The sequence below is a fragment of the Dama dama genome, chromosome 33, assembly GCF_033118175.1.
Source record: "Dama dama isolate Ldn47 chromosome 33, ASM3311817v1, whole genome shotgun sequence".
Lineage (NCBI taxonomy): Eukaryota > Metazoa > Chordata > Mammalia > Artiodactyla > Cervidae > Dama > Dama dama.
The window spans coordinates 62,714,555-62,737,786 of record NC_083713.1 but is presented as its reverse complement, the minus strand read 5'-3'; the positions used below and the strand labels follow the sequence as shown (position 1 = coordinate 62,737,786).

The 23,232-nt window shown below is 39.0% G+C and overlaps 1 protein-coding gene across 7 annotated transcripts in view; it reads left to right on the top strand.

Annotated features, from left to right (window-relative positions):
• R3HDM1 (R3H domain containing 1) overlaps positions 1 to 18,675 on the top strand; it is a 152,905-nt gene extending 134,230 nt beyond the window's left edge. For 6 of the 7 annotated variants that reach the window (XM_061135664.1, XM_061135663.1, XM_061135661.1 and 3 more), the window contains 6 exons: positions 10,597 to 10,700; positions 12,701 to 12,873; positions 14,315 to 14,459; positions 15,862 to 15,944; positions 16,312 to 16,396; positions 17,337 to 18,675. In XM_061135664.1, the coding sequence (XP_060991647.1) occupies positions 10,597 to 10,700; positions 12,701 to 12,873; positions 14,315 to 14,459; positions 15,862 to 15,944; positions 16,312 to 16,396; positions 17,337 to 17,698 (952 nt within the window). In that variant the 3' untranslated portion in view covers positions 17,699 to 18,675. Of the gene's footprint in view, positions 1 to 10,596; positions 10,701 to 12,700; positions 12,874 to 14,314; positions 14,460 to 15,861; positions 15,945 to 16,311; positions 16,473 to 17,336 lie in introns of all 7 variants that reach the window. The other variant, XM_061135665.1, reaches the window with a different exon arrangement.
• The last annotated feature ends 4,557 nt before the right edge of the window (positions 18,676 to 23,232 follow it).

Sequence of the window (23,232 nt, the reverse complement as noted above, 5' to 3'; positions counted from 1 at the left end):
AACCCCAAAAGGACAAAACACTTAGCTATACTAAGATACTAAGCAAAGAGACAAACATTGCTGGGTTCTGGGCATATGAAGCCCATTTTGTCCATAAATCATTCTGATGACATTTAACAAAACGCAGAACTCCTGTCCTTTTTTATTCTGTAATTCTGCCTCAGAGTTGTGCCACAATTATTATCCCACCCCCCAAAAAATTAAAATTGCTCCAAACAAGTTGTAAAAAAGTGTTGTTACTTATAGTAAACTCCAACAAAAATGATCCAAAAGAAATACGGAGTAACCTTTGAATGGTTTAAACTTTCATTTATCTCTCTCTTTTTTTTACTGCTAGACTGATTAAATTTGGTTTAAATTCTCATGGAATTTACTCAGGTTGTCACAGGTGGTGAACCAGTTATTGGGACCAGTGAGATTCAGAGTGCTTGTTCTTTGTTAACTGCTTCATTCTTTTTATTATTAATGAATTAAATGTGATACTCAGACTACTGCAGTCCCCAAATGGATTATATGGGTTACTTACAACATCTTCAAGGAACACAGCACATGTCTGCCAAGTAATATTCAGGAAGCTTGTTTGCCTATCATTGGCAGTAAGATGTCAAATGGTTTAAAAAAGCAGAAAACCAAATGACTTCTTTCTTTTTGTTGTTTTTTGTGTGTTTTTTTGCATTTTTTTTCTTCAAATGACTTCTTAGAAACACATTTTCTTGCCATCTGTTCTTGGATTTTCACAGATATCATCTTTTGTAGCTGATAAAAGCTGTAGATATGTGGGGCTTGCTTTTCAGGTGAACTAATTATTACTTAAGAATACATTGGGTCCTTTCCTCCCATCAAAAAAAAACACAATAATTTGAAATAACAATCATAATATTTGCAAAACCATAAAGAGAAGAGAGGAATGATGACACTAACATTTTTCAATTTTTGTACTTTTTATTTCATTTTCTTGCCTCATCGCCCTGGCTAGAACCTTTGTGTTATGTTCAGTACACATTGTGAGAGCTGACATCCTTGTCTTCATGACTGGAGAGCATTCAATCTTCCACCTTAAGCATGATGTTAGTTGTGGATTTTCTTTTTTTTTTTTTTGGAGGGGGGATATATTAATATTTTAATACATATGTATAAAGATACAAAATTAAGGCTCTTCATTCTAACAAAAAAGTTAGAAACATGGTATATTTATACCATACATTCTCAACAGGGGCAATGTTGATAGCTTACTTTGAACAATGTTGGATTCTTGATCTCCAAAGAAGAAGATTTAGCTTCGGGACCAGGGACCAGGCTTGATCACTCAAGAGCTTTTGTATAGTAGAGTTTTATTAAAGTATGAAAAGGGGCAGAGAAAGCTTGTGACATAGACATCAGAAGGGGAACGGAGAGTGCCCCAGTTGTGGATTTTCTGTAGGTACCCTGTATCATATTGAGAAAAAAATAGATATTACATTAATTGATTTTCAGATATTAAATGACCTGGGCATTCCTGGGATAAGTCACATTCAGTCAGATTTTCGCATTTATAGTCAAAAGAGATACTGGTCTGTGGTCTTATGGTGCCCTTGTCTGGTTTTAGTTTTAGGGTAATATAGAATGAGTTGGGAAGTATTGTTTTCTGTTTTGAAAAAAAAGTTTATGAAGAATTATTGTTAACTTTTCTCTAAGTGTGATAGTGATGAAGCCTTGTATGCCAGGGTGTGTGTGTGTGTATGTGAGTTGTTTTATGATTGCTACTTCAATCTCTTCATTTGTTATAGGTCCACTCTGATTATCTGTTTATATCTGATTATCAGTTTCTACTTGAGTTTGTTTTGGCAGTTTGTATGTTTCTAGGAACTTGATCTATTTTCTTGGTATACAGTTTTTTATACTATTTCATTATCCTTTTTATTTCTGTAGTCTGTAGTAATCTCCCTTCTTTGTTTCTGATTCTAGTAATTTGAGTTTTCCCTCCTTTTTTCTTGGTGAGTTAAATAAAAAGTTGTCATTATTGATCTCTTCAATGATCCAGCTCTTGGTTTCTATTGATTTTCTCTTTTCTGTTCTCTATTTTGTTTATTCCCATTGTAATCTTTCTTATTTACTTCCTTTGGCTTGCTTTAAGCTTGGTGATCTCTCCCCCAGGCCACCCCCAGTGTCATAACATGAAAATGAAGATTATTGATCTGAGATCTTTTTTTTTTTTTTTACTTATTTTTGGTTTTACTGGGTCTTCATTGCTGCGTACAGGCTTTCTCTAGTTGTGGCAAGCAGAGAGTAGCCCCCACTCTCCATTTGTGGCGCATGAACTTCTCATTTTCTGTGCCTTCTCTTATTATGGAGCATGGACTCTGTGGTATGCAGGCTGCAGTAGTTGTGGCACACTCCTTGTTGGTTGCAGCACATGGACTCTAGAGCGCATGGGCTTACGTAGCTGTGGCTCACAGCCTTAGTTGTCCTATGGCATGTGGGATCTTCCCAGACCGGGGACTGAACCCATGTCCCCTGCATTGGTAGGTGCATTCTTTACTACTGCACCACTGATGAAGTCCTTTCTTCTTTTTTAATATTGGCGTTTACAGATATAATTTTCCTTCTAAACTCTTGCTGTTATGTTTTCATTCATCCCAAAGTATTTTCTGGTTTCTCTTTTGATTTCTTTTTTGGCCTTTTGGTAGCTTAGTATTGTAATGTTTAATTTCTACTTACATGTGTGCTTCCCAACTTTATCCTACTATTGATTTCTAATTTCATTTCTTTGTTGTTGGAGAATTTATTTTGTATTATTTCTATCCTTTTAAGATTATTGAAGTTCACTTTATCGCCCAGCATATGGTCTATCCTAGAGAATACTCCACGTATACTTGAAAAGATTGTAAATTCTGTTATTGTTGGATACAGTGTTCTATAGATGTCTGTTTGGTCTAATTAGTTTGTAGTGTTGTCCAGGGTTTCTGTTCCTTATTGATCTTCTGTATTGTTGATCTGTTCCTTACTGAAAGTTTAGTATTGGGAATTCCCGGGCAGTCCAGTGGTTAGGACTCCACACTTTGACTGTCTTGCGCCTGGGTTCAATCCCTAGTTGGGGAACTAAGATCCAGGAAGCTGTTAGGAAAATGTTGTATTGAAGTCTCCAACTACTATCATTGAATTGTATATTTCTCCTTTCATTTTTCAGTGTATGTTTCCTGTATTGCTCCTTTAGTAGGAGCTGATGAGTTTATAACTGTTACATATTCCTGATCTTTTTTTCATTATGAAATGCTTTATCTTGTACAGTTTTTGTCTCAAAGTCTGATTTGTGTGATATTAATATAGACACACCAGTTTTCTTGGTTACTGTTTGTTTGATGTATTTTTTCAGTTTCAATTCAGTCGCTCAGTCGTGTCCAACTCTTTGCGACCCCATGAACCGCAGCACGCCAGGCCTCCCTGTCCATCACCAACTCACAGAGTTTACCCAAACTCATGTCCATTGAGTCGGTGATGCCATCTAACCATCTCATCCTCTGTCGTCCCCTTTTCCTCCTGCCTTCAATCTTTCCCAACATCAGGGTTTTTTCAGATGAGTCAGCTCTTCACATCAGGTGGCCAAAGTATTGGAGTTTCAGCTTCAACATCAGTCCTTCCAATGAATACCCAGGACTGATTTCCTTTAGGATGGACTGGTTGGATCTCCTTGATGTATCTTTTACTGTCTTTTTATTTTCAGCCTTTGTGTCTCCTATAGACAGTATATATTAATAATTGGATCATTTTTTATCCTTCTGACATCTGTCTTTTGATTGAATTATTTAATGCATTCACATTTAATGTTATTACTGATGTACTTTGCCTTATGTCTGCCATTTTGCTTTTGTTATTTATCTCCTTTGTCTAGAGGGGGTTTTTTTTTTAGTGTTTTTTTCTAGGATTTATCATATGTGTCTTAACTTATCCAATCAGCTTCTGTTTTATGCTAGCTTAGTTCTAGTGAAATAGAGAAAAGTTACTTCTACATAACTGCTCTTTTCCCCCCCTCTCCTGATACTTTTTTTTTCCTGATATTCTTGTTATGCATATTATATTAATGTTACAAACACAATACATTGTTATAATGATAATTACCTTACCATCAGTAGGCATTTTCTTAGCCCATACAGGTTTGTTCCTATCCACATCCTTTGTGCTATTATTGGCACATATGTTACATTTCTATATGTTATAGGTCTGACATTACATTATGTACATATTATTTTATACATTTGCTTCTTAAATCAGAAGAAAGGGAAAATGTTCGTTTCTACTGTCTTTCCAATTACATAAATACCTGTACTTGGTTGTGTTAGTCTGTTCAAGCTGCCACAACAAACGGTCATAGACTGGGTGGCATAAACAACAGAAATTTATTTTCTCATTGTTCTGGATACTGAAGGTCCAAAATCGAGATACCAGCAGGGTTGATACGTGCTGAAGGCTCTTCCCTTGGTTTGCAGATGGCCACTTTCTCATTGTGAGCCCATTTGTCCTTTCTGCAGTGTGTCCAAGCAGAAAGACAGCAAGCTCCCTGATGTCTTTCCTTGTCAGAGCACTAATCCCATTGGACCAGGGCCCCACCCACATGACCCCATCTAACCCTAGCTACCTCTCCATGGCCCCATTTCCAAATACCATTATATTAGGTTAGGGCTTCAACATGTGAATCTGGGAGGGATGCAAACATTAAGACCATAATACTGTACTCTTTCTGTTTATTCTAGTTAGTGCCTACTGTAGGTATGTGTGCCAGCAACAAATTCTCAGTTTTTACTTACAGAAGTAAGTTTTTAAGTTTTTACTTACTTTTAAGTTTTTACTTACAAAGTCTTTGTTTTGCCTTCATTTTGGAAAATAGCTTTACTGAATTTAAGAATCTTTGCTGACAGGTATTTTTCCTTGACCATTTTGAGTATGTTATCCCACTGCCTTCTGACTTCCGTTGTGTCTGCTTAGAAGTCAGCTGTAAATTTTACTGGGGTTACATTGTAAACAACTAATCATTTTTCTTATACTGCTTGTGTTTGACTTTCAGCATTTTTACTGTGGTATCTCTTTGGGTCTCTGCATTTATTCTGCTAAAAGTTTTTTCAGGTTCCTGGATGAATAGGTCTTCCCCCTCCCCGCCCCCCCCCCCAATAAATTTGAGCTGTTTTCAGCCCTTATTTCTTGGAATATCTTTATTGCACTCCTCTCTGATAATCCCCATTATATGTGTGTGAGTTTGTTTAACAACGCCCCACATCTCTCTGGAGTTCTTTGCTCTGTGTCCCTTTTCCTCTCTGTTCTTTACCTTGTGTAATCTTTCAGTCTGTCTTCAAGTTCATTTATTCTTTCTTCTGCCAGTTAACATCTGCTGCTGAGCCTTTCTAGTGAATTTTATATTTTAGCAGTTTTTAAACTCCATAATTTCCATTTGGTACTTTTTAATATAATTTCTCTCTCTTTTATTAGTGTTCTCTATTTGTTAATGCAACCTTGTCACCATTCCATCTTTACTTCCTCAATCATGATTTTCTTTGTTTCTGTGAACATGTCTATAATGTTCTACACTATGGTCTTTCTGATAAATGTGAAAAATCTTTCTCTCAGGCAGCTTCTGCTCCCTGCTTGTGTCCAAAGTAGGGGTTACACTTTCCAGTTTATTTGCATACCTTGTAATTTTTTTAATTGGATATCTTAAATAAGGTGGCCTGTCTGGTTATTGTCGTTCGCTTGTGAATTTGTTCACTGACTGACTGGATTGCTCAGTGAAGTCTGTTTAAGCTTCCCACCACACCAATGTTCAGCCTCTGATGTTGTTCCTCAAGCAGGAAAACTACTTTGGGTATTCTCACAGTCATCCTGGAATCACAGTTTTCTTTTTTCCTTGACAGCATCCACTAGCTGCCAACTGATTACTCTGTTGCTTCCAATAATGCTCTGACTCACAGATTGCTCTACAAAGTAATTCAGTCAAAATCGTGCTCCTTTGAAGGAAAAGTTTTTGTAGTCAGTATTTGGTTTTTATTCTGCCCTAAGAAAGGATCATTCCTGCTGTATTTTTACCTGTTTCCCTCCTGCGAACTAGCAGGCCTACAATTTAGCCTGAATCTTAACATCTCCTCCCAGTTGTCTTTATCACACCCACTCCTGTTCTTTTTTCTTTTTTTTTTTTCCACTCCTGTTCTTGAAGGGAACAACTGCCCACTCCAGTATTCTTGTCTGGAGAATTCCATGGACAGAGGAGCCTGGCAGGCAACGGCCTGGGATTGCAAAGAGTCAGACAAGACTAAGTGACTTTGACTTTTCGCTGTTCTTGAAAGCACCTGTAGGTGTGAACATCTTTCCTCTCTGTTACAATTGAAGACCATTCTTTTGAGAAAACATTAGATGCTATCTGTTTTATGACCTGTTTTCTGCCCAGAAATCTCTGAGCCGGGGCTCAGAAGCTGGGGGTATGGACAGTGATTAGCTTTTCTTGAAATAACATCCTACCCTATAAGTTGAGAACTTTTGGTGGAGGGTGAGGAGACCGCAGCCTGGGATCACTGGCATGAAATCACCACTTCATGAGATGGGGCAAAGGTGATCTGACCAGAACCCCGGTATTCTCAGTACACCACACCCACAGTAGACCCTCTGTCCTACACATGGATGTTGAAGGAAAAGGAGTTCCCATCTCTCACCTTCATTCACTCAGGATTTAGCTTCAGCAGCAGGTACCTGGGAGCAGGATGAGAAAGCTGACATACCACTCCTAGGAAGAAACCCTTCCTCTGGGTGTTGTGGGGAGAGGGAGCTCTGTGTTCTTTGCTGCAGTGGTCTTGAGTAGGCTGTATTTCACTGAGAGAGGCAGGAGGGAGCGATATTGTTTCAAATACCAGACTCATCTTTCTTAGCAGCTTTTCATAGATGTTCTTGAATAAATGTTTCTATTTTGCTTTTCATCCTTAGGATCATTTCTATCACCTTTAATAGCTTTCACCAGTCTCAGTGGGGAGATAAGATGAGTAAACTCAGCTGTTGTGCTAGAAGTCATTCTCTAATAGGTGAAATTTGGTTCAAAAAATAAGAAATTATATTATTTGGCCTTCTATATTTTGAAATTATTCTAAAAGATTTTATGAAGCTGTTTGAGAAATGGGATGCCTCTTCTCCAGCTATATCACACAGCAGGTGTACAAGCATCATCCTGAGTGCCAGTGGCAATGTTATGGTCTCACTGTAGGAGCAGACTTAATAAGTAGCTAAGGTATTGTCAAAAAGAGCACCTTAGGACCAGCTGTACTAAAACTAAAATTACTGTTTGGTGAATGTTTTCTACCACTGCAGTGAGCCAGTAAAGTGATATATCCATAGATCCACTAACACAGGTGCTTGATAAGAACCAGTTTATACTAGTGGCTTAGTTAGAATATGGTCCATTTCAAACTCAGTCATTCACCCAGAAGCACCATAAACACCTTTGTGTTTGATTGTGTTTGATAATAGCTGCCTGTAAATTTCTCAAACCAAAGGCATCTTTTATGTAAAGTGTGCAGTGCAGACCCTCTGGTCTCATTCAAGTACTTGAAAAATACAAGTTTGTTTTTAAGGAAAACATTAGCCCTTACTGCAAGTACTTCTGCATCCCATCTATTTTTAAAGGGAAGTAATCCTCTCTTTGGACAAGATCTCCCTTTTATCCTCTCAGTTGCCTAGTAAAACATGAACTGTGTTTCATATCTTCTGTCAAATGACTACATTCCTCTGTAATTAACTACTTGCTTTAAATTCATCATAGAATACAATTATGATATGTCTGTAATCCATCACCTGCCAGAGGCTTACATACTTGCTTCCTTTATCATCCTGGCAGAGTCTTACAATTCTCTGGATTGAACAATTTGTCTTAACTGCCAGGATACAAAGTAGATTCAGTTCTCAGTGAAAGCAGCAATCTTATCCTAGATGTCCCTACATAGTTTTTGTTTTGTTTTGTCTCTGAAATATATTTTCTCTGTTTTTTAGTCTACATAGTTTTGTTTTGTTTTCCCACTATTTCAGATTGAAAACAGGTAAACTATAAATTAAATACATCTAGGAATAGAAGCATTTAACCAGAAAACCTAAAAAAATTGGCCATTTGCATCTAAGGGAAAACTCCAGATATTGGACAACAGAAGTTTTACTTGACATTCATTTTCATTAATTGAGCATATTAGTTTGGTCAAATTCAAATTGATTGAGGGCTTATTTATATTGTCCTAAATAGATACCCTCATCATAAAAAATAAATAAAGTGAAAATCACTTTGAATTACAAAAGGCTTATATGGCAGAAAGCTAATATTTTCTTCTAGAGAGAACAAACCTGACTGAGGTCTGTCCTTCAGATGAATTGGAGGTGTTTTATATTTCAGAAGATCACAGGCCATACTGTGACTTCTGAAGAAGATTCAGATTATTAATTGATACTAAATTCCTGATACAACATTTAAAAGTAGAACCTTGCAAGCAGTTTTCACAGGGTATTTTTAGTGATTATAAAATGCATGCATGTGTTTTTGGAAAATGCAAAAGCAAGTATAAATTATCAGGAATCAGCAAATATATCTACAACCCTAAGGTGACTTCTGTTGTCATGGTCATACCACATTCTCTTTATCTTTCTTCTCATTGTATGTAGTTTTAGGGCTTCCCTGATAGCTCATTTGGTAAAGAATTCGCGGGCAATGTGGGAGGCCCCAGTTCAATTCCTGGGTGGAGAAGATCCGCTGGAGAAGGGTTAGGCTACCCACTCCAGTATTGTTGGGCTTCCCTTGTGGCTTAGCTGGTAAACAATCTGCCTGCAGTGCGGGAGACCTGGGTACAATCCCTCGGTATGGAAGATCCCCTAGAGAAGGGAAAGGCTACCCACTCCCGTATTCTGGCCTGGAGAATTCCCTGGACTATATAGTCCATGGGGTCGCAAGGAGTCAGACATGACTGAGCAACTCTTCACTTTCATGTAGTTTTTAACATAGTTAAGATCCTATTGGATTTTTATCCCAATGAAGAAAGAAGAACCTAAAAATCCTTCTATCCTATGGTGTAGCTTTCTATTCTACCCAGTCGCAGTACATTTTACAAACTATGCCTGAGCTGTATTATTTCTGCAGATGGCTAATACTCATAACACATTCTGATCATAATTAGTATCAGTTTAGAAAGTACTACTTTTCCATTCTGTCATATGGCCGAAAATCACTTTTTATCAATTCATCCCCATACATTCCTTTCTTCTTCCCTTTTATTGAACTACACTGAGTTACTGCCACAGAAAACAGTAAAACTTTACAAATTATTAATTGGAGACTTGTCAGCCTGAGTTAGAGAATCATTTATAAACTTTTCATTACAGACATTTTTAAATACACAGTAATGTAAACAGAAGTGCACTGCAGCCCCGTGTAGCATCACTTAGTTTCTACATTTATCATCACTTAGTTTCTACATTTATCGATTAACAACTAATCTGTTTTCATTTAAACTTCTACTTCATCCTCCTCTCACGTTATTTTAAAAAAACCGAAGTATTGTATTATTTCATTTATGAGTATTTCATTATAGGTATCTCTAAAAGGTTTTTTTTAACCTACCTAGCTTAGGAGTACTATTTCACATTCTAAAAAATTTAACAATTAATTTCTTAATTATATCAAATACCCAATTGGTCTTTGTATTATCAACTACCCCACAAGTATGGCTTACGTTTTCACACATTTGTTTTGTAGAATGTCCCAGAGCCTGAATTTGACTGATTGTGTCATCATGGTGTTAGCATGTCTCCCTGTATTCTTTCTAATTCAATCATTGGCTCGAATGTGTATTTTTTGATGCAGTTATGTGAGATGTAAATGCAAAACGTGGTTAAAGCTATATTAAGAAATAAAATACTATGTAAAGAAAGTTGACTTAAATGATGAAAAAAGGATGGTAACAGGGTTTTATAGTAAATGAAGATTTCTAATTACTTCAGAATTCACAGTATTGCTCTATGATTTTCACTCTTTTCCTGAAAAATTGCTAAACAGGGAAAACCTTAAAGACATATTTTACAATAACAGCCTTTTATTTTTGTCAGTATTTATATTAGAATGTTAGAATCATGTTCTAGTGTTTATTTTATTCCTTATATATTACATTTTTTAAGGAATAAAACCTTTTTTCTGTCTCATCATTGTCCAACTGCATATTTTCTTTTCTAAAATATAGCTTAATGAGATTCAAATAAAGTACTTTTTTATTTTGTAAAATTAGTGAGTTTTTTCTTCTTTTTAAAATGATTATTTGAACAGTACAAAAACCCTATTTAGAATAACTTTTAAAAGAATAAGAGCAATGAAATCAGCAGGTTTTTTTTTTTTTTATATCTGTGTTATTGTCAAAAACAAAATGATTTTTATTCAGAAAGTAATTACATATAACTCACAATTTTAAAAAGAGTTAATTTGGCTTGTAGTAAGCTTACTACTTGAAAAATAATTTTATTTAAATAAATTTACAGGACTGTTCATTCAAAGAATGTTTACAGTCATCTCCATCTCATTGTGCTGTGTTTTTGTACTTGTTTGATTTTATTCCCCCATAGCTCATCAGTAGGTTACTTGCAACATCCAGGATCAGAACAAGTACAGTTTCCTCGAACTACTTCACCATGCAATTCCCAGCAGCTCCAAGGCCACCAGTGTGCAGGTATGAATAGATAATTGGGGCCGGGGGGTGGGTGGCCGGGATGGTTTGTCCAACTGAGAAATAAGTCCCTTGGACATTTCTAGGAAAAAAGGTTTTCAACCTGTTAGGTGCTGAGATATGCCCAGGGTGCTCAGGGCGCATGAGCAGTCAGATTTCACAGGTTCAGTCCACTTCTTCCTTCCCCGCTACCAACAGCCCTGCCCTCTGTCTCCCCTCAGGCTCTCCTTCCTGCCTGCCTCGTCTTTACTGATATCCTCTAGGACACTTTCTTTCATTACCCTTTGGGTTCTTCCTTGGAAATTCAACCACTTCCCAAGCTTCAACCTTGGCTTTCGCCACTGTCTCCCAAATTTGCTTCTGCCATGACAAGACCACATAGCCAACTGCCTATTGGACGTTTCCTAACCAGGAATATGTCAAAGGCACTTTAGATTTAGTATTTCTCCCTTTTCATCCCTTTATTCACCTTCCATATTGGGATCAATACAGATTTCAAAATCCTAACTCTCTTCTGTTCTCCTCTTTCACACTTAGGTTGTCACCATTTCCTCAAATCTGGTCCGTTCTCTCCTTCCTCACTGCTTCTGCTTTTGCTTTTTTTATGTTATCTGCATACCCAGCCTTCCTCCTCCCCAACACATACAGACACACATACACAGTTAAAGAATTATCGTCCTGAAACAGATGTCTCTTCATGTCATTCCTCTGAATTAAAAATTTGCATAGATTCTCCATCTCCACTCCCCGGCAATTAAGCCTCCTATTTATATCAGAATTCTATTTCTAGAATGTACTATGCTTTTTCTTGCCAAAGATACTTTTGTACCTATTCTTCCCTCCTCCTGGTGTTGCCAGCCCACCATCCAGTTGCCAAAATCCTGCGTATCTTTAAAATTTGACTCAGAAATCATGTTTTCTGCAACGTCTTACTCAGTCCTTAAAACTGAGTTTGTCGCTTTGTTTTCTCTGCTTCCTTAGTTTCTTAAACAATCCTTTATCATAAGACCATATTTTATTGTAATGATCTGTTGACATATGTAATCTCTCGAGGAAACAGAGAAACAATAGATGATTATCAAATATATGGCTAATAATGGCTGCATCAATATGGGCTGCTGTGGCCAAGGAGAACCTTGAGATACTCCTTAGCAGTCAGCCCTTCTCTGGTGTACCTACCCAGGTCAGGTTGGTGCTATTCCTGGTGAACTGGAAATTACCAGTACGATTCCTGCAGTGTAAACAGTGGTCCTGGAGGCAGGCCCCAGGGCACCTTACCTTACTGAAGTGGTGAGTGGCAGCTACATTCCTAGTACTAGGAGGGCTACAGCACTGATGCTCAGACGAGACACTGTGGTCCACTTGTACCCAACAGCTGTCAGTGGCTGACAGCCGTGAACAGCTATCACGTGATTATTTCAGCTCTTTTAAAGTCAGCCAAAGTGGTCTTCCTAGCCGTTTTCAAATGAGAAAATACAATAAAAGAGGGTAAATAATTTTCTCTGAGTCAGAGGACATTTTAGAGCACTGAAATTATGCTTTCTCAATCCCATATGCCAAACTTTTCCCTACCACATGAAGTTGATTCACTCAAAAGATGACTTTTTACCATATATCCAAATTTCTGTAGGGTACTCCATTTTCCCAGTTTTCCTTTATGTATTTAGAATAATGCTTATTTGAAAATAAATTTATTTTAAAAATTAAGCACTTTTATAGGTCATATCACAGTTGTGCTACTCTCTACTAGGTCTTTTAGATAACTGGATGTTCCTGACCGATTATGTTTAGGATAAGTAAGATGTTTGGGTCTACAGAGTCAATTTCAATGTTTTTTTAAACACACAACATTTGTATGAAGCATCAGAGCTTAAATCTGGCTTACATAAATAACAATAAAATTTTGGTCAGAGATATAAAAGTATTGTCATTATCTTGGTGTTTAAAGAAACTAGCTATTTGCTAAAGTATGCTCATTGCTGGGCCCTAATTCTGATTTTCAGCTGTGCCACCTCCACCACCTGGGGGCGGAATGGTGATGGTGCAGCTCAGTGTACCAAACAATCCTCAGCCTCGTGCCCACTCACCCCCACAGTGGAAGCAAAACAAATATTACTGTGATCACCAGAGAGGACAGAAGTGTGTGGAATTTAGTAGTGTAGACAGTATTGTTCAGGTAAGATGCTTCTTTTGTCTATTATATTTTTAAAACTTTCAACACTTAGTCACATAAAATTGACCAACCTATGACTTGATGCTGAATTTGAAATCTTCTCAAACAGATTAGTAAAGAAGTTTGGACATTCTCTATAGCCAGATAATTTAAATACTGTTTCCCAATGTTTGCTTAGTTAAACATTTTTAAATTTAGAAATTAAGAAGATAAACTAGATCTGAATTTTATTAAAGAAAATGAATTAAGTTGCTATCTTGCCTTTCCTATATGAACTGTATTTTACTGTAACCAGAAGGTTGATGAGGGAAGGCTCTTCATCATAGAAGAAATGCAATCAATAAATTTAAAAACAATGATAGAATTTTAAAAGCACTATTTTGGAATCCTATTAAAGTAATGAACAAGGGAACATCAAAAACATCAGGAAAAGATTTATGGGAAGCTTTCAAATAGGTAGATTAGGCAAACAACACTTGAAGCAACTGATCAATTGTAGCATCAAAGTGGGCCCAGGTTCTATCTCTGGTCAAGAAACTAAGGAATCCACAAGCCGTGCCTGGGCGGCCAAAGAAAATAGTACCTGAATCTAATCAAGCCTCTCTAAGTCTGGCTATTAATTTACAGAAAATACAGGAAGAAAATAAAAAACAGTTTATAGGTACCACAGATATTTTATTGGACAAATTGCCTATTTCTTTAACAAACAAATGGCATTTTGAATTGAAGGATGAGTCTATTATAAATTTAAAAAGACTCAAGAGTTCTAACAATCAGATGCAATGTATGGGGATCTTCCTTGAATATTAGTCAAAAGACATTTTGGGGCAAAAAATGAATAAATGTATTCAAAGTGCTAAACTTAAAAAAAAAGAAACTGTCAACCAAGAATTTTATAACTAGTAAAACTGTTCTTTAGAAGTGAGGGGAAAATTAAAAATTTCTAGATAAACAAAATTTGAGACCTGCCCTACCAGAAATTCTCAAAGGAGCCACTGCAGAGGGAAATGAAAGTATAATACTAAACAGTAATATGAAGCCATACTAGGGAGAAAAACTCTCAGTTAAGTACATGGGCAATTTTAAAAGCTAGTAAAATTCTACCAGTATGGTGTATAGGGTATATTTTCTAATGGAAAAGTATCTACAATACTATTTTAAAAGTACAAAAGTAAAATTCAAAAATAGGAAGTATAGTCTGTTTCCATTTTTGTAAAGCAGATATATGGATACGTATGCATAGAAACAGTGTTACTAGTGTTTATCCTTGGGAATTGGAAGTTATAAATTTCTGTACTGTTTTAACTTCTTAAATAACAAGTACCTATTATAATGATGTAATGTGTACATATTTGTAGTCAGAAAGAATAAAAATTTCTGTCCAAAAGGAACTCTTGGAAAACCCTGACTAAAATGCTGGCCTGTTTTCTTGATATAATTGCAGCACAGTCCTCAACTCAGTAGTCCCATTATTTCACCAGCTCAGTCACCAGCACCAGCGCAGCTGTCTACCCTGAAAACTGTCCGTCCCTCTGGACCACCACTTTCCATCATACCCCAGTTTTCTAGACCTTTTGTCTCTGGGCAAGGTAAGTGCAGAAAGCTAGTCACAGCCTCAGAATTTTAAGATATCCGTTCACTCCCCATCAATTTGTAATTTACCTGGTATTGCTACCTTTCCTTTTCCAAAGGACTGCATTTTCACCTTCCTTGGGCATTTTCATTTGTTACCGTTTTCTCTCCTGATCTTAATGTTTCATCACAATTAATAATTAATTAGTGGTACTTCCCTGGCAGTACGCTGGTTAAGACTACACTTCCACTGCAGGCATCCCAGGTTTGATCCCTGTTTGGGGAACTAAGATCCCAAATGCCACAACTAAGCCCTGGCACAGCCAAGTAAATACATAAGTAAATATTTTAAAAATAATAATAATGTCTTAAGGAATCATTAAAAAGGAGAGTAGTATCTGTATTTTTAAGAACAAGTTATATGGTAATTTCAAAAAGGAAGACAAACAGGTGTCCAGTAAGCCGTTGAAAATGTGCTCAACATCATTCATTGAGGAAAGGGGTATTAAAATCTCAATAAAATACCACTTCACTCCGTCTTCGTGCTTAAAATTGTGTCTGGTCTCAGCGCTAAACCTTCCTGTTGTACCTGCCCTTCAGCTAGTGTTTAGGAAGGAGCAAGTATGTCGTGGGTGTGTTCTACCAGGGAGCTGCCCAAGCACCCTGACAGTGTTCATCAGAAAAGAGCTCCACACAGTGGCAAGAGGCTCACGCCTCGCTTGTCTCTGTTAGGAAACTACCAGGAGAAGCACTGTATGATTTCCCGAAGATGCTCTCTTAGCACCCACCCATAACCCTCCTCCAGACACTGAGTGTGCTACATTTGGGGACTTACAGTTAAAATGAGAATACAACAAATGAAAACATTACAGACAAAACTTTTGCAGTCAGCATGTGTGAAGCGCTTCCCATGGGATGACTCTGGTCACTAAGGTGTGAAAGAAAATATATTTTTAGTAATTAATAATGATTTGGGGGAGATAGCTTCATGTTTTTCCAAGGTTCTTTTGTCCCCTGAATGTATGTTCTGTTCACTTTTAACCATCAGAGAAAATGTGGATTTTAGTATCTCAGATGGGCGGAATGAATTCTTACAGTTCCTTTGGAGGATTTCACTTAGAATGTTAAGGTTTACAGAGAAGTTTCTCTCCATGCTAACTTTTCTACAAGCTCCTCCCACTTAACCTCCTTCATAACTGTTGTTATTAGTCCCTAATGCTCGAAGGAGTTTATCCCAGCTCTTTGAAGGATATGTGGAGGCTTTTAATTTTTTAAAAAAATATGTTAGTACCTCCACTTTTTTATTCTATTTGGTAGAATATGTTCCCTCTCTCATCCTGAGACAGCTGAGAAAACTCTGTGAAGTACTCTGTACCCGAGTAAAGGAAAATGTGAAAATGGTTTTTTATTAACTTTCAGGAGATGCCAGATACCCGTTACTTGGCCAGACCCTGCAGTACAACCCTCCTGCTGTTCTGCACGGACACATTCCAGCCCAACAGGTGTGAGAGCTGCTCTCTGACTTCCTGGGCCTTGTTGGCTGCTGAGAGCGGGGCGCCCTGGCCCTACCGAGAGCAGAGTGAGGGAGAGGGTGGTGGGGGCATCAGTTCCCAGCACAGTCCAGATATGAGGGGTTGGGGGCGGGCGGCAGGAGGCATTGGGTGCCATTACTTACAAAAGACTGTCAGCAAGTGATGGGTTAAAGTTCTGCTGCTGCTGAGGCAGAATTCAGAAGGCCTGGAGGTGGGTTTTTTTTTTCTTCTAAGGTACAAACCCCAGACTGAGTGCGGTTAGTTGTTAAGTGGTCAGACACTGCAATTACATTTTGAAGCAGCATCAACCTTATTTCTCATGTTTGTGGATTTTCAGGGTCAGTCTGGCAACAGGCATGGCAACCGAGGAAGGAAGCAAGCCAAAAAAGCTGCCTCCACCGACCTGGGTGCAGGAGAAGCAGGTGTGTCCCCAGGAGGCATCCGGATGTGCTTCTATAGACTGTTGGCCTGAGAGTCTTAAACTGCCACACCACAGAAGTGGGTTTTCCTTGTCTAGAATCCTACACAAAGTCTTAGACAGTTATGCTGTCTATAATGCAGGCTTCTTGAATGTTCTTTTAATTCTGTCTCATTTCGGGTCTGGGAGTACTGAAGCAAAGGTAGGTTTAGGAGGAGTGCAGGGACCAAAGGGATTCGAAAGAGATGTGAGAGAGGAACAGGTAGGATGAAATGCATTGCCTGTGTATTCTTTGAGAAAGGAAGTATTCTTTACACCCTTCAGGCAGTATAATCTGAAGAACAAATACATTGCCTTTCTATGGCAGAGGGCTTTCAAGTCTGTACCTTAACTTTCTATTCAATAGCCTTGGGTTTGTTAGGGCAAGTGCTATTTTAAAGATAACATACAGAATACTTCCCTTGTGGTCCAGTGGTTAAGGCTGCACTTCCAATGCAGGGGGCATGGGTTCTGTCCCCCGTCAGGGAACTAAGATCCCACATGCCAAAAAATAAATAAATAAATAATTAAAAAATAAAGAAAAAAAGATCCCACATGCCTCATGATACAGCCAAAAAATAAAAATTGAAGATAACGTACAATTTGACAATGGGAATTCGAAGTTCAGGAAACTGTACCCAGGAGCACACACCTAGTTTGAAGAAGCCACTGCACAGGCTGCATTTTGTACGTGAGGCTGTGAGTGTGGCCGGTGGCATGGGTCTCTCTGCCCCCCTTGCTTGGGGGTAAGTAAGAAATATTTAGAAGATGGCCATACCAAGCATAACTTTGTGGATTTGAATGGTTTCAGAAAATTGTGTTCATTTCCTGTGTCATTTGAGTCTGCAGTACATTCTGTCCACCTCTTGGTAACAGGGATTAATTCTCTGCCTTTTCCATTCTAGTTGTTGGGAAGGTCTTGGAAATTACTGAACTACCAGATGGAATAACTCGCATGGAAGCCGAGAAGCTCTTTGGGGAACTCTTTAAAATTGGCGCCAAGATCCGGTGGCTCCGGGACCCTCAGTCCCAGCCCCAAATGCGCCGTCACCCTCTCTGTTGTGGCAGCGGTGACAGCACTGTCAACCCCGAACGCTCGAAACCCAGTGACTTGGCCTCCACGTACACCGTCCTAGCCACATTCCCCTCCATCTCCGCTGCGCAGAATGCATTGAAGAAACAAATTAACTCGGTTAACAAGTTTAAGCTGAGAACAAGCAAGAAGCACTATGACTTTCACATTTTGGAAAGGGCAAGTTCTCAGTAACAGCCACCTCAGACCCTTGGCCTTTGTGGTCCCCCCATCGTCACCCATCTTTAACTGGCTTGGTATCGGGAGCTTCTGTTAACACGATAGAGCCTCCTAAGATGTGTGGTCATGGCGTTACAACTTCTGAAGACAGGCCGGTGATCCAGCAAAGAGGGGAAAAATACACGTTTCACCCCAAATGACTGTAGGAATCCACATCAGAGTGATACAGAGTTAGCAGCTTTTTCTGAGGAAATGCTGTTCAAATGCCTCCTAACTTTTATAGTTATTTTGTTTTATATTTCTGAATTCTTGTATCAGATCCAAAGCTCTATTGTACAGCAAATTATTCTTCAAAATGAGTACCACCAGTTGCAACCTGTATTTCTTTTTTGCAGCCAGCACATAGAATTTGGGGGAATAAGAATGCAGGAGTGGAGTAGCCAAGTTAAACCACATACTGTCTTTTGGGGGGCCCAGTAGGTGACTAAGGAGAGCTCACAAACAGGATTACTCTTCCCCTGTATCTCTAAACACAAACAATTTCCACAAAATAAAGAATTCCCTCATAGGGTCCTTTCCTTATTCACTTAGGTCATATGAACACTGTCAAGTAAATTATGTTCTTAACACCTCTTAATCAAACCACTTAGATTCAAAGGGGAATAGGAATCATTCTAGGCAGGAAAATACTTCCACTTTTTTTTTTTTAAAGTGTCCCTCTGATAACTAAATGCCACTTATTTGCATTCCCTTCCTTGTGGATTTTTTTTTTTTTTTTTTTTTTTTTTTGTCACCTGAGGAAATGCATTTGATGAGTGCTGGAAACTTCTTAAGTGGTTTAAAATGTGTTTTCATTGTTTGCAGCGGATCACTGGACATCAAAGATTCATTGCACTTATGAACAAGGAACCTTTTTTTCAATTTGCAAGGCTGTACAATGTGTGCTGATGCAAGCCTTTTTCAGTTCAAAAGAATAAATGTTTACAAATATATTCCCACTTTGTCTTTTGTAAATTAAAATCACCTTTTTAAATGAGTCAGTACGGAAGACTTAACCTATCTTGAAGATTTCAATTTCAGACTCAGGGAAGATGAAAGACATTAAATCCCCTCACTTTACAAATACTCTAAAGCACCAGTTTCTCTATGGGAGTGTTTCTTGTGGGTATAACTCATGTCATTTTGTCCTCAGTCAGTTGTAGACAACTGTGAGTATGAATGAATGTATAGTGAGACAGCTGAAAATAGAACATTGTGACCATTTAGGTAAAGAATTTGTGGGTTTAGGTGATGTTTTGAGCACCCAGTTGTCCAGTTTAGCTCAAGTTCTTTATGGAAAGCTTTCCCCACTTGTCAGCCCAGCAGAATCTAACTGGTAGGAAACCCAAAATGGGGGCGAGGGGAAGGGGATTCTGCCATCTGCAGCTTGCCTGAAGCCTGACTGGCTTCCAGCCTAGACTAGGGGTTTATTTTTTGCAGCTCAAGAGCAGTAGGTGTTACCAGGCTCTGGCGCAGATGTTCTCTCCCTCTAGAGCATCTGCAAAGCCCTACTTTGTCCCAGGGGATCCCAAACCCACCGCGTCCCCCTGCACACACACAAGCTGGTGTGTTGCGATTATGGATATTGTGCTCCTGAAAGCAGAAGTGAGAGCTGCCTCTAAACCAAGTCAGATTAAGGAGCCAGACACAGAGAAAGAAGTAGGAAGGAGCACTGTGAAAATCACTCACTTCCAAGGACTGTTGAATTTTTAAATTTTTGATTGTAGAGAGGGCCAACATTGCAGCAGGAATTTTTTAATCATGGGGGTGGAGACAAAACTACAATCCTATGATTTATTTCAGTTCTCTGAATATTCTCTTTAAGTTTTGCTGTAGAAATCCTGGTAAAGTGAGGGGTTATTTTAATTGCGATATAATTGACATGTATTCATTTCAGACATATGACATAACAATCTGATACTGAAAGATGTTGATCGCAATAGGTCTAGTTAACATTCATCACATAGTTATTTTTTTTCTTGTAACAAGAACTTCTAAGATCTGTTTAGCAACTTTTAAATATACAAAACAGTATTAATGACTGAGGTCACCATGCTGTACATTAAACCTAAAGTTTTGCTCTAGACACTTGGTTTACCCTGTAGGAGTTGAAGACTGCCCAGAGGAAGGCAGAGCTGAAGCTATTGTAAAGTCAGCCCTGAGCCTTCACCACCAACATCTCCCCACCCCTGTCTCCAGACAATCACAGGTCCCCGAAACCAAGGAGCCTACCATTAAAAAACAACTGTAATGATTAGCTTTAAAATTGGCCTTGAAACTTTAATGTAAACATATTTTAAGTGACCTGTTGATGAGAGTCAACTAAATGAACACCGTTTCTAATATAAGGGCAAACAGCACATAATTTTTCATAATCGTTCTCAATTGTGTCCAAAGATACTGAATTCACATGCTTAATACTTGCTTTAGAATTTTTGAAATATACTTAGATATATAAAATCCTGCATGTGCTTTTAAAAATACATATATCCAAATTTCCACCCCCCAGATACGCATTACAAAAATACACATGCATTCCCTCAACTATATTCTCCTGTTCTTTTTGATCTAGAATCTAATTTCATCTGCAGAAAAATGTTGGGAGGAGGAAGCACTCAAAGGAGGCGTTTAAAGATGTGATTTGGTCCAAACTTTAAACCTTCCTAGGGACAGCTTCCGTGCACCACAGTCCTGGCTGTGGGTTTTCCCAGAGCACTGACCGTATTTAGGGGCAGACAGTACTTTTACCAATAAGATGAGTTATTTGTATCTGTATCAATATTAGCAGCTCCAGCAGCCCCTTTGGGAATGATGGAGGGCATCTGATAACTTTGTGGGCACTTCTGCTACCTTATGTATTAGGAAGCTGAGAGTAAAGGCTTACAGGTTTTTAAGCCCTTGGTCCACAAAGAATGTGAATAGGTGTGCTTGTGAATCTGGAGTACAAAGTGTGTTTGCCAACAGTAATTTAAAAGAATTAGCTTGTCACCTGAGCTAACAAAGTAGGTATCTGAACCCTCCCCCACACTAAGAAATTGGATTTTTTGATCCCACCAGGGAGGGACCTATGGCCTGTAAATAGTGAGGAAACCTACAGGTCTCAGTAGAGCCCACAGTGCCAAAATAGCTTGGGAAGAGGCAACCCAGCACATCCTCAGCTACCGCGGGAAGCCAGAAGAGTTACATGCTCCATGTGTCAACAACTGAAAAAATGAGAGTGTTAAGACCAGCAGAGGGCAGCCAAGTTCCTGTGTGAAGGTGGCCAGGTCCCTCCCCACTGACCCAGTCTCCTGCCTTCACAGCATGTAATGAAGCCTGGTACGTATTGTTGGACGCAAGTGAGTGATTAAACAACAACGGTGTATTGTGTGTTGTCTTCAGAGATGGAGAGCACTAATTCCCGCCTCCTCTGGTGACCAGTGTGCACGCATGATGGTGGCAGGATTCAAAACTGGTCGCGTGCTGCTTGGAAATCTTCAAGCCTGTATGAGCTGATGCTAAAAAAGAACCAGAGACTTGCATCCATTCAGCTGGTAGCCCTCACCAGCCCAAGAAACAGATAGATATAGGCGCTATTTATTACCCATGGCCACATGTGCTCAGGTTGTGTTTTGCGTATTTGTTCGTCACTTTTCCCCTTTTCGTGTCTCCACTCTGGATTTTATTTCACCAACATGAGAATATTGGAGGAGTGTAAGGAAGAGACTGTAGGAACTTCTAATCAGAAAACTGAAGATGTTTGTTCTTTGCAGGGGGAGAGAGAATCATTGAAATAGACAAATCATTAGCTACCTTAACCCCTACCAAAAAAAAAGAAAAACAGCACATTTTCAGTTCTTTCTTGCTGCTTAGCAGACCACCCACATTTAGTGGTTTACAGCACTAATCCTGTGGGTAAGGAATTTGGGCAAGGCTTAAAGAGGACAGCTTGGCTCTTCACCTGATAGCTGCACTCAGCTGAGCTGGGCTGGAAGTTCCAAAGTGAACTCAGGACTGTTGTTCAGTTGCTAAGTTATATCCGACTCTTGGTGACCCTGTGGATTGCAGCATGCCAGGCTTTTCCTGTCCTTCACCATCTCCCGGAGTTTGCTCAAATTCATGTCCATTGAGTCAGTAATGCCATCCAACCATCCTGTCCTCTGTCATCCCCTTCTCCTCCTGCCTTCAGTCTTTCCCAGCATCAGGGTCTTTTCCAATGTGTCTCTTTGCATCTGGTGGCCAAGGTACTGGAGCTTTAGCATCAGCCCTTCCAATGAATATTCAGGATTGATTTCCTTTAGGATTGACTGGTTTGATCTTGCAGTCCAAGGGACTCACTCTCAAGAGTCTTCTTCAGTAACACAATTTGAAAGTATTAGATGCATTTTTGACACCAGAGAAGCTATTTTTTATCTAAGCCTGGTTACAGTGCTTGCTGTTAAACAGGTCTCAGTAATAATGGCCTTAAGGGAACAATAGAACAAGCTTGTTATCAGACAGGAAAAGTAACAATAGCAAAGGAATCAGTTGTAAAGACTCACAGTTCTGTTTCAATGGTAAAGATTAGCTCAAAGCACTTTGTTGGACAGTGGTAGAGAATTTCAAACCACCTCCAGCATTCAGTCACCAGACCAACTGGAACCTAAAGGATGATGATGTTGACCTTTTCTAACCCTTATGACTTTGGTCAACTAAAGCTTGAACTCAGTAAACCTCTGCGCAAGGTCTAAGCTGAATTCTCTGCTCAAGCCCTTTCATGAAAATGCATGTATCCTTAGCTTAAAACTTCCCCAATGTGCTGTTTGGGGAGACACTGCTTTGGGAAAGATCCCTGATGTTTTCCTTACTTCCTGCAAGTAATAAATAAAACCTTCCCTCTCCTGATCTTTGGCTTGGTTGTGTCTTTTGGCTGGATACCCACCAAGAGGCAAACCCAGTTTGGGGGTAACAATATTGAAGTCCCAGATGTCATTTCTCTTGCATTCTGTTGGCTAAAAATGAAAAATCATAGGGTCCACTCACAGCAGAGGCAATAACCCTACCTCTTGATGAGAGAAGCAGCAAAAAGCCATGCAGAATGGAAGAGAATGGTTACAGTCATCTTTGGAGATAATTTACCACAAGCACAAATACCCAGTAAAAGTCCCCACTGACTCTGCCTCCAAACCACATCCTGAAGTTTCTCTCAGGATACTAGGATTTGTCTTCATCACTACCGCCCTGGTCCAAGCTGTCATCTTCCTATATTGAATGGAAATGGCCTTCCTAAGACTCTTGAGAGTCCCTTAGACAGCAAGGAGATAAATCAGTCAATCCTAAAGGAAATCAACCCTGAAAGGACTGATTGAAGGGACTGATGCTGAAGTTGAAGTTCCAATACTTGGCCACCTGATACGAAGAGCTAACTCATTGGAAAAGACCCTGATGCTGGGAAAGATTGAGGGCAGCAGGAGAAGGCGACGACAGAAGATGAGATGGATAGTCGGGATGGATGGCATCACTGACTCCATAGACATGAGTATGAGCAAAAT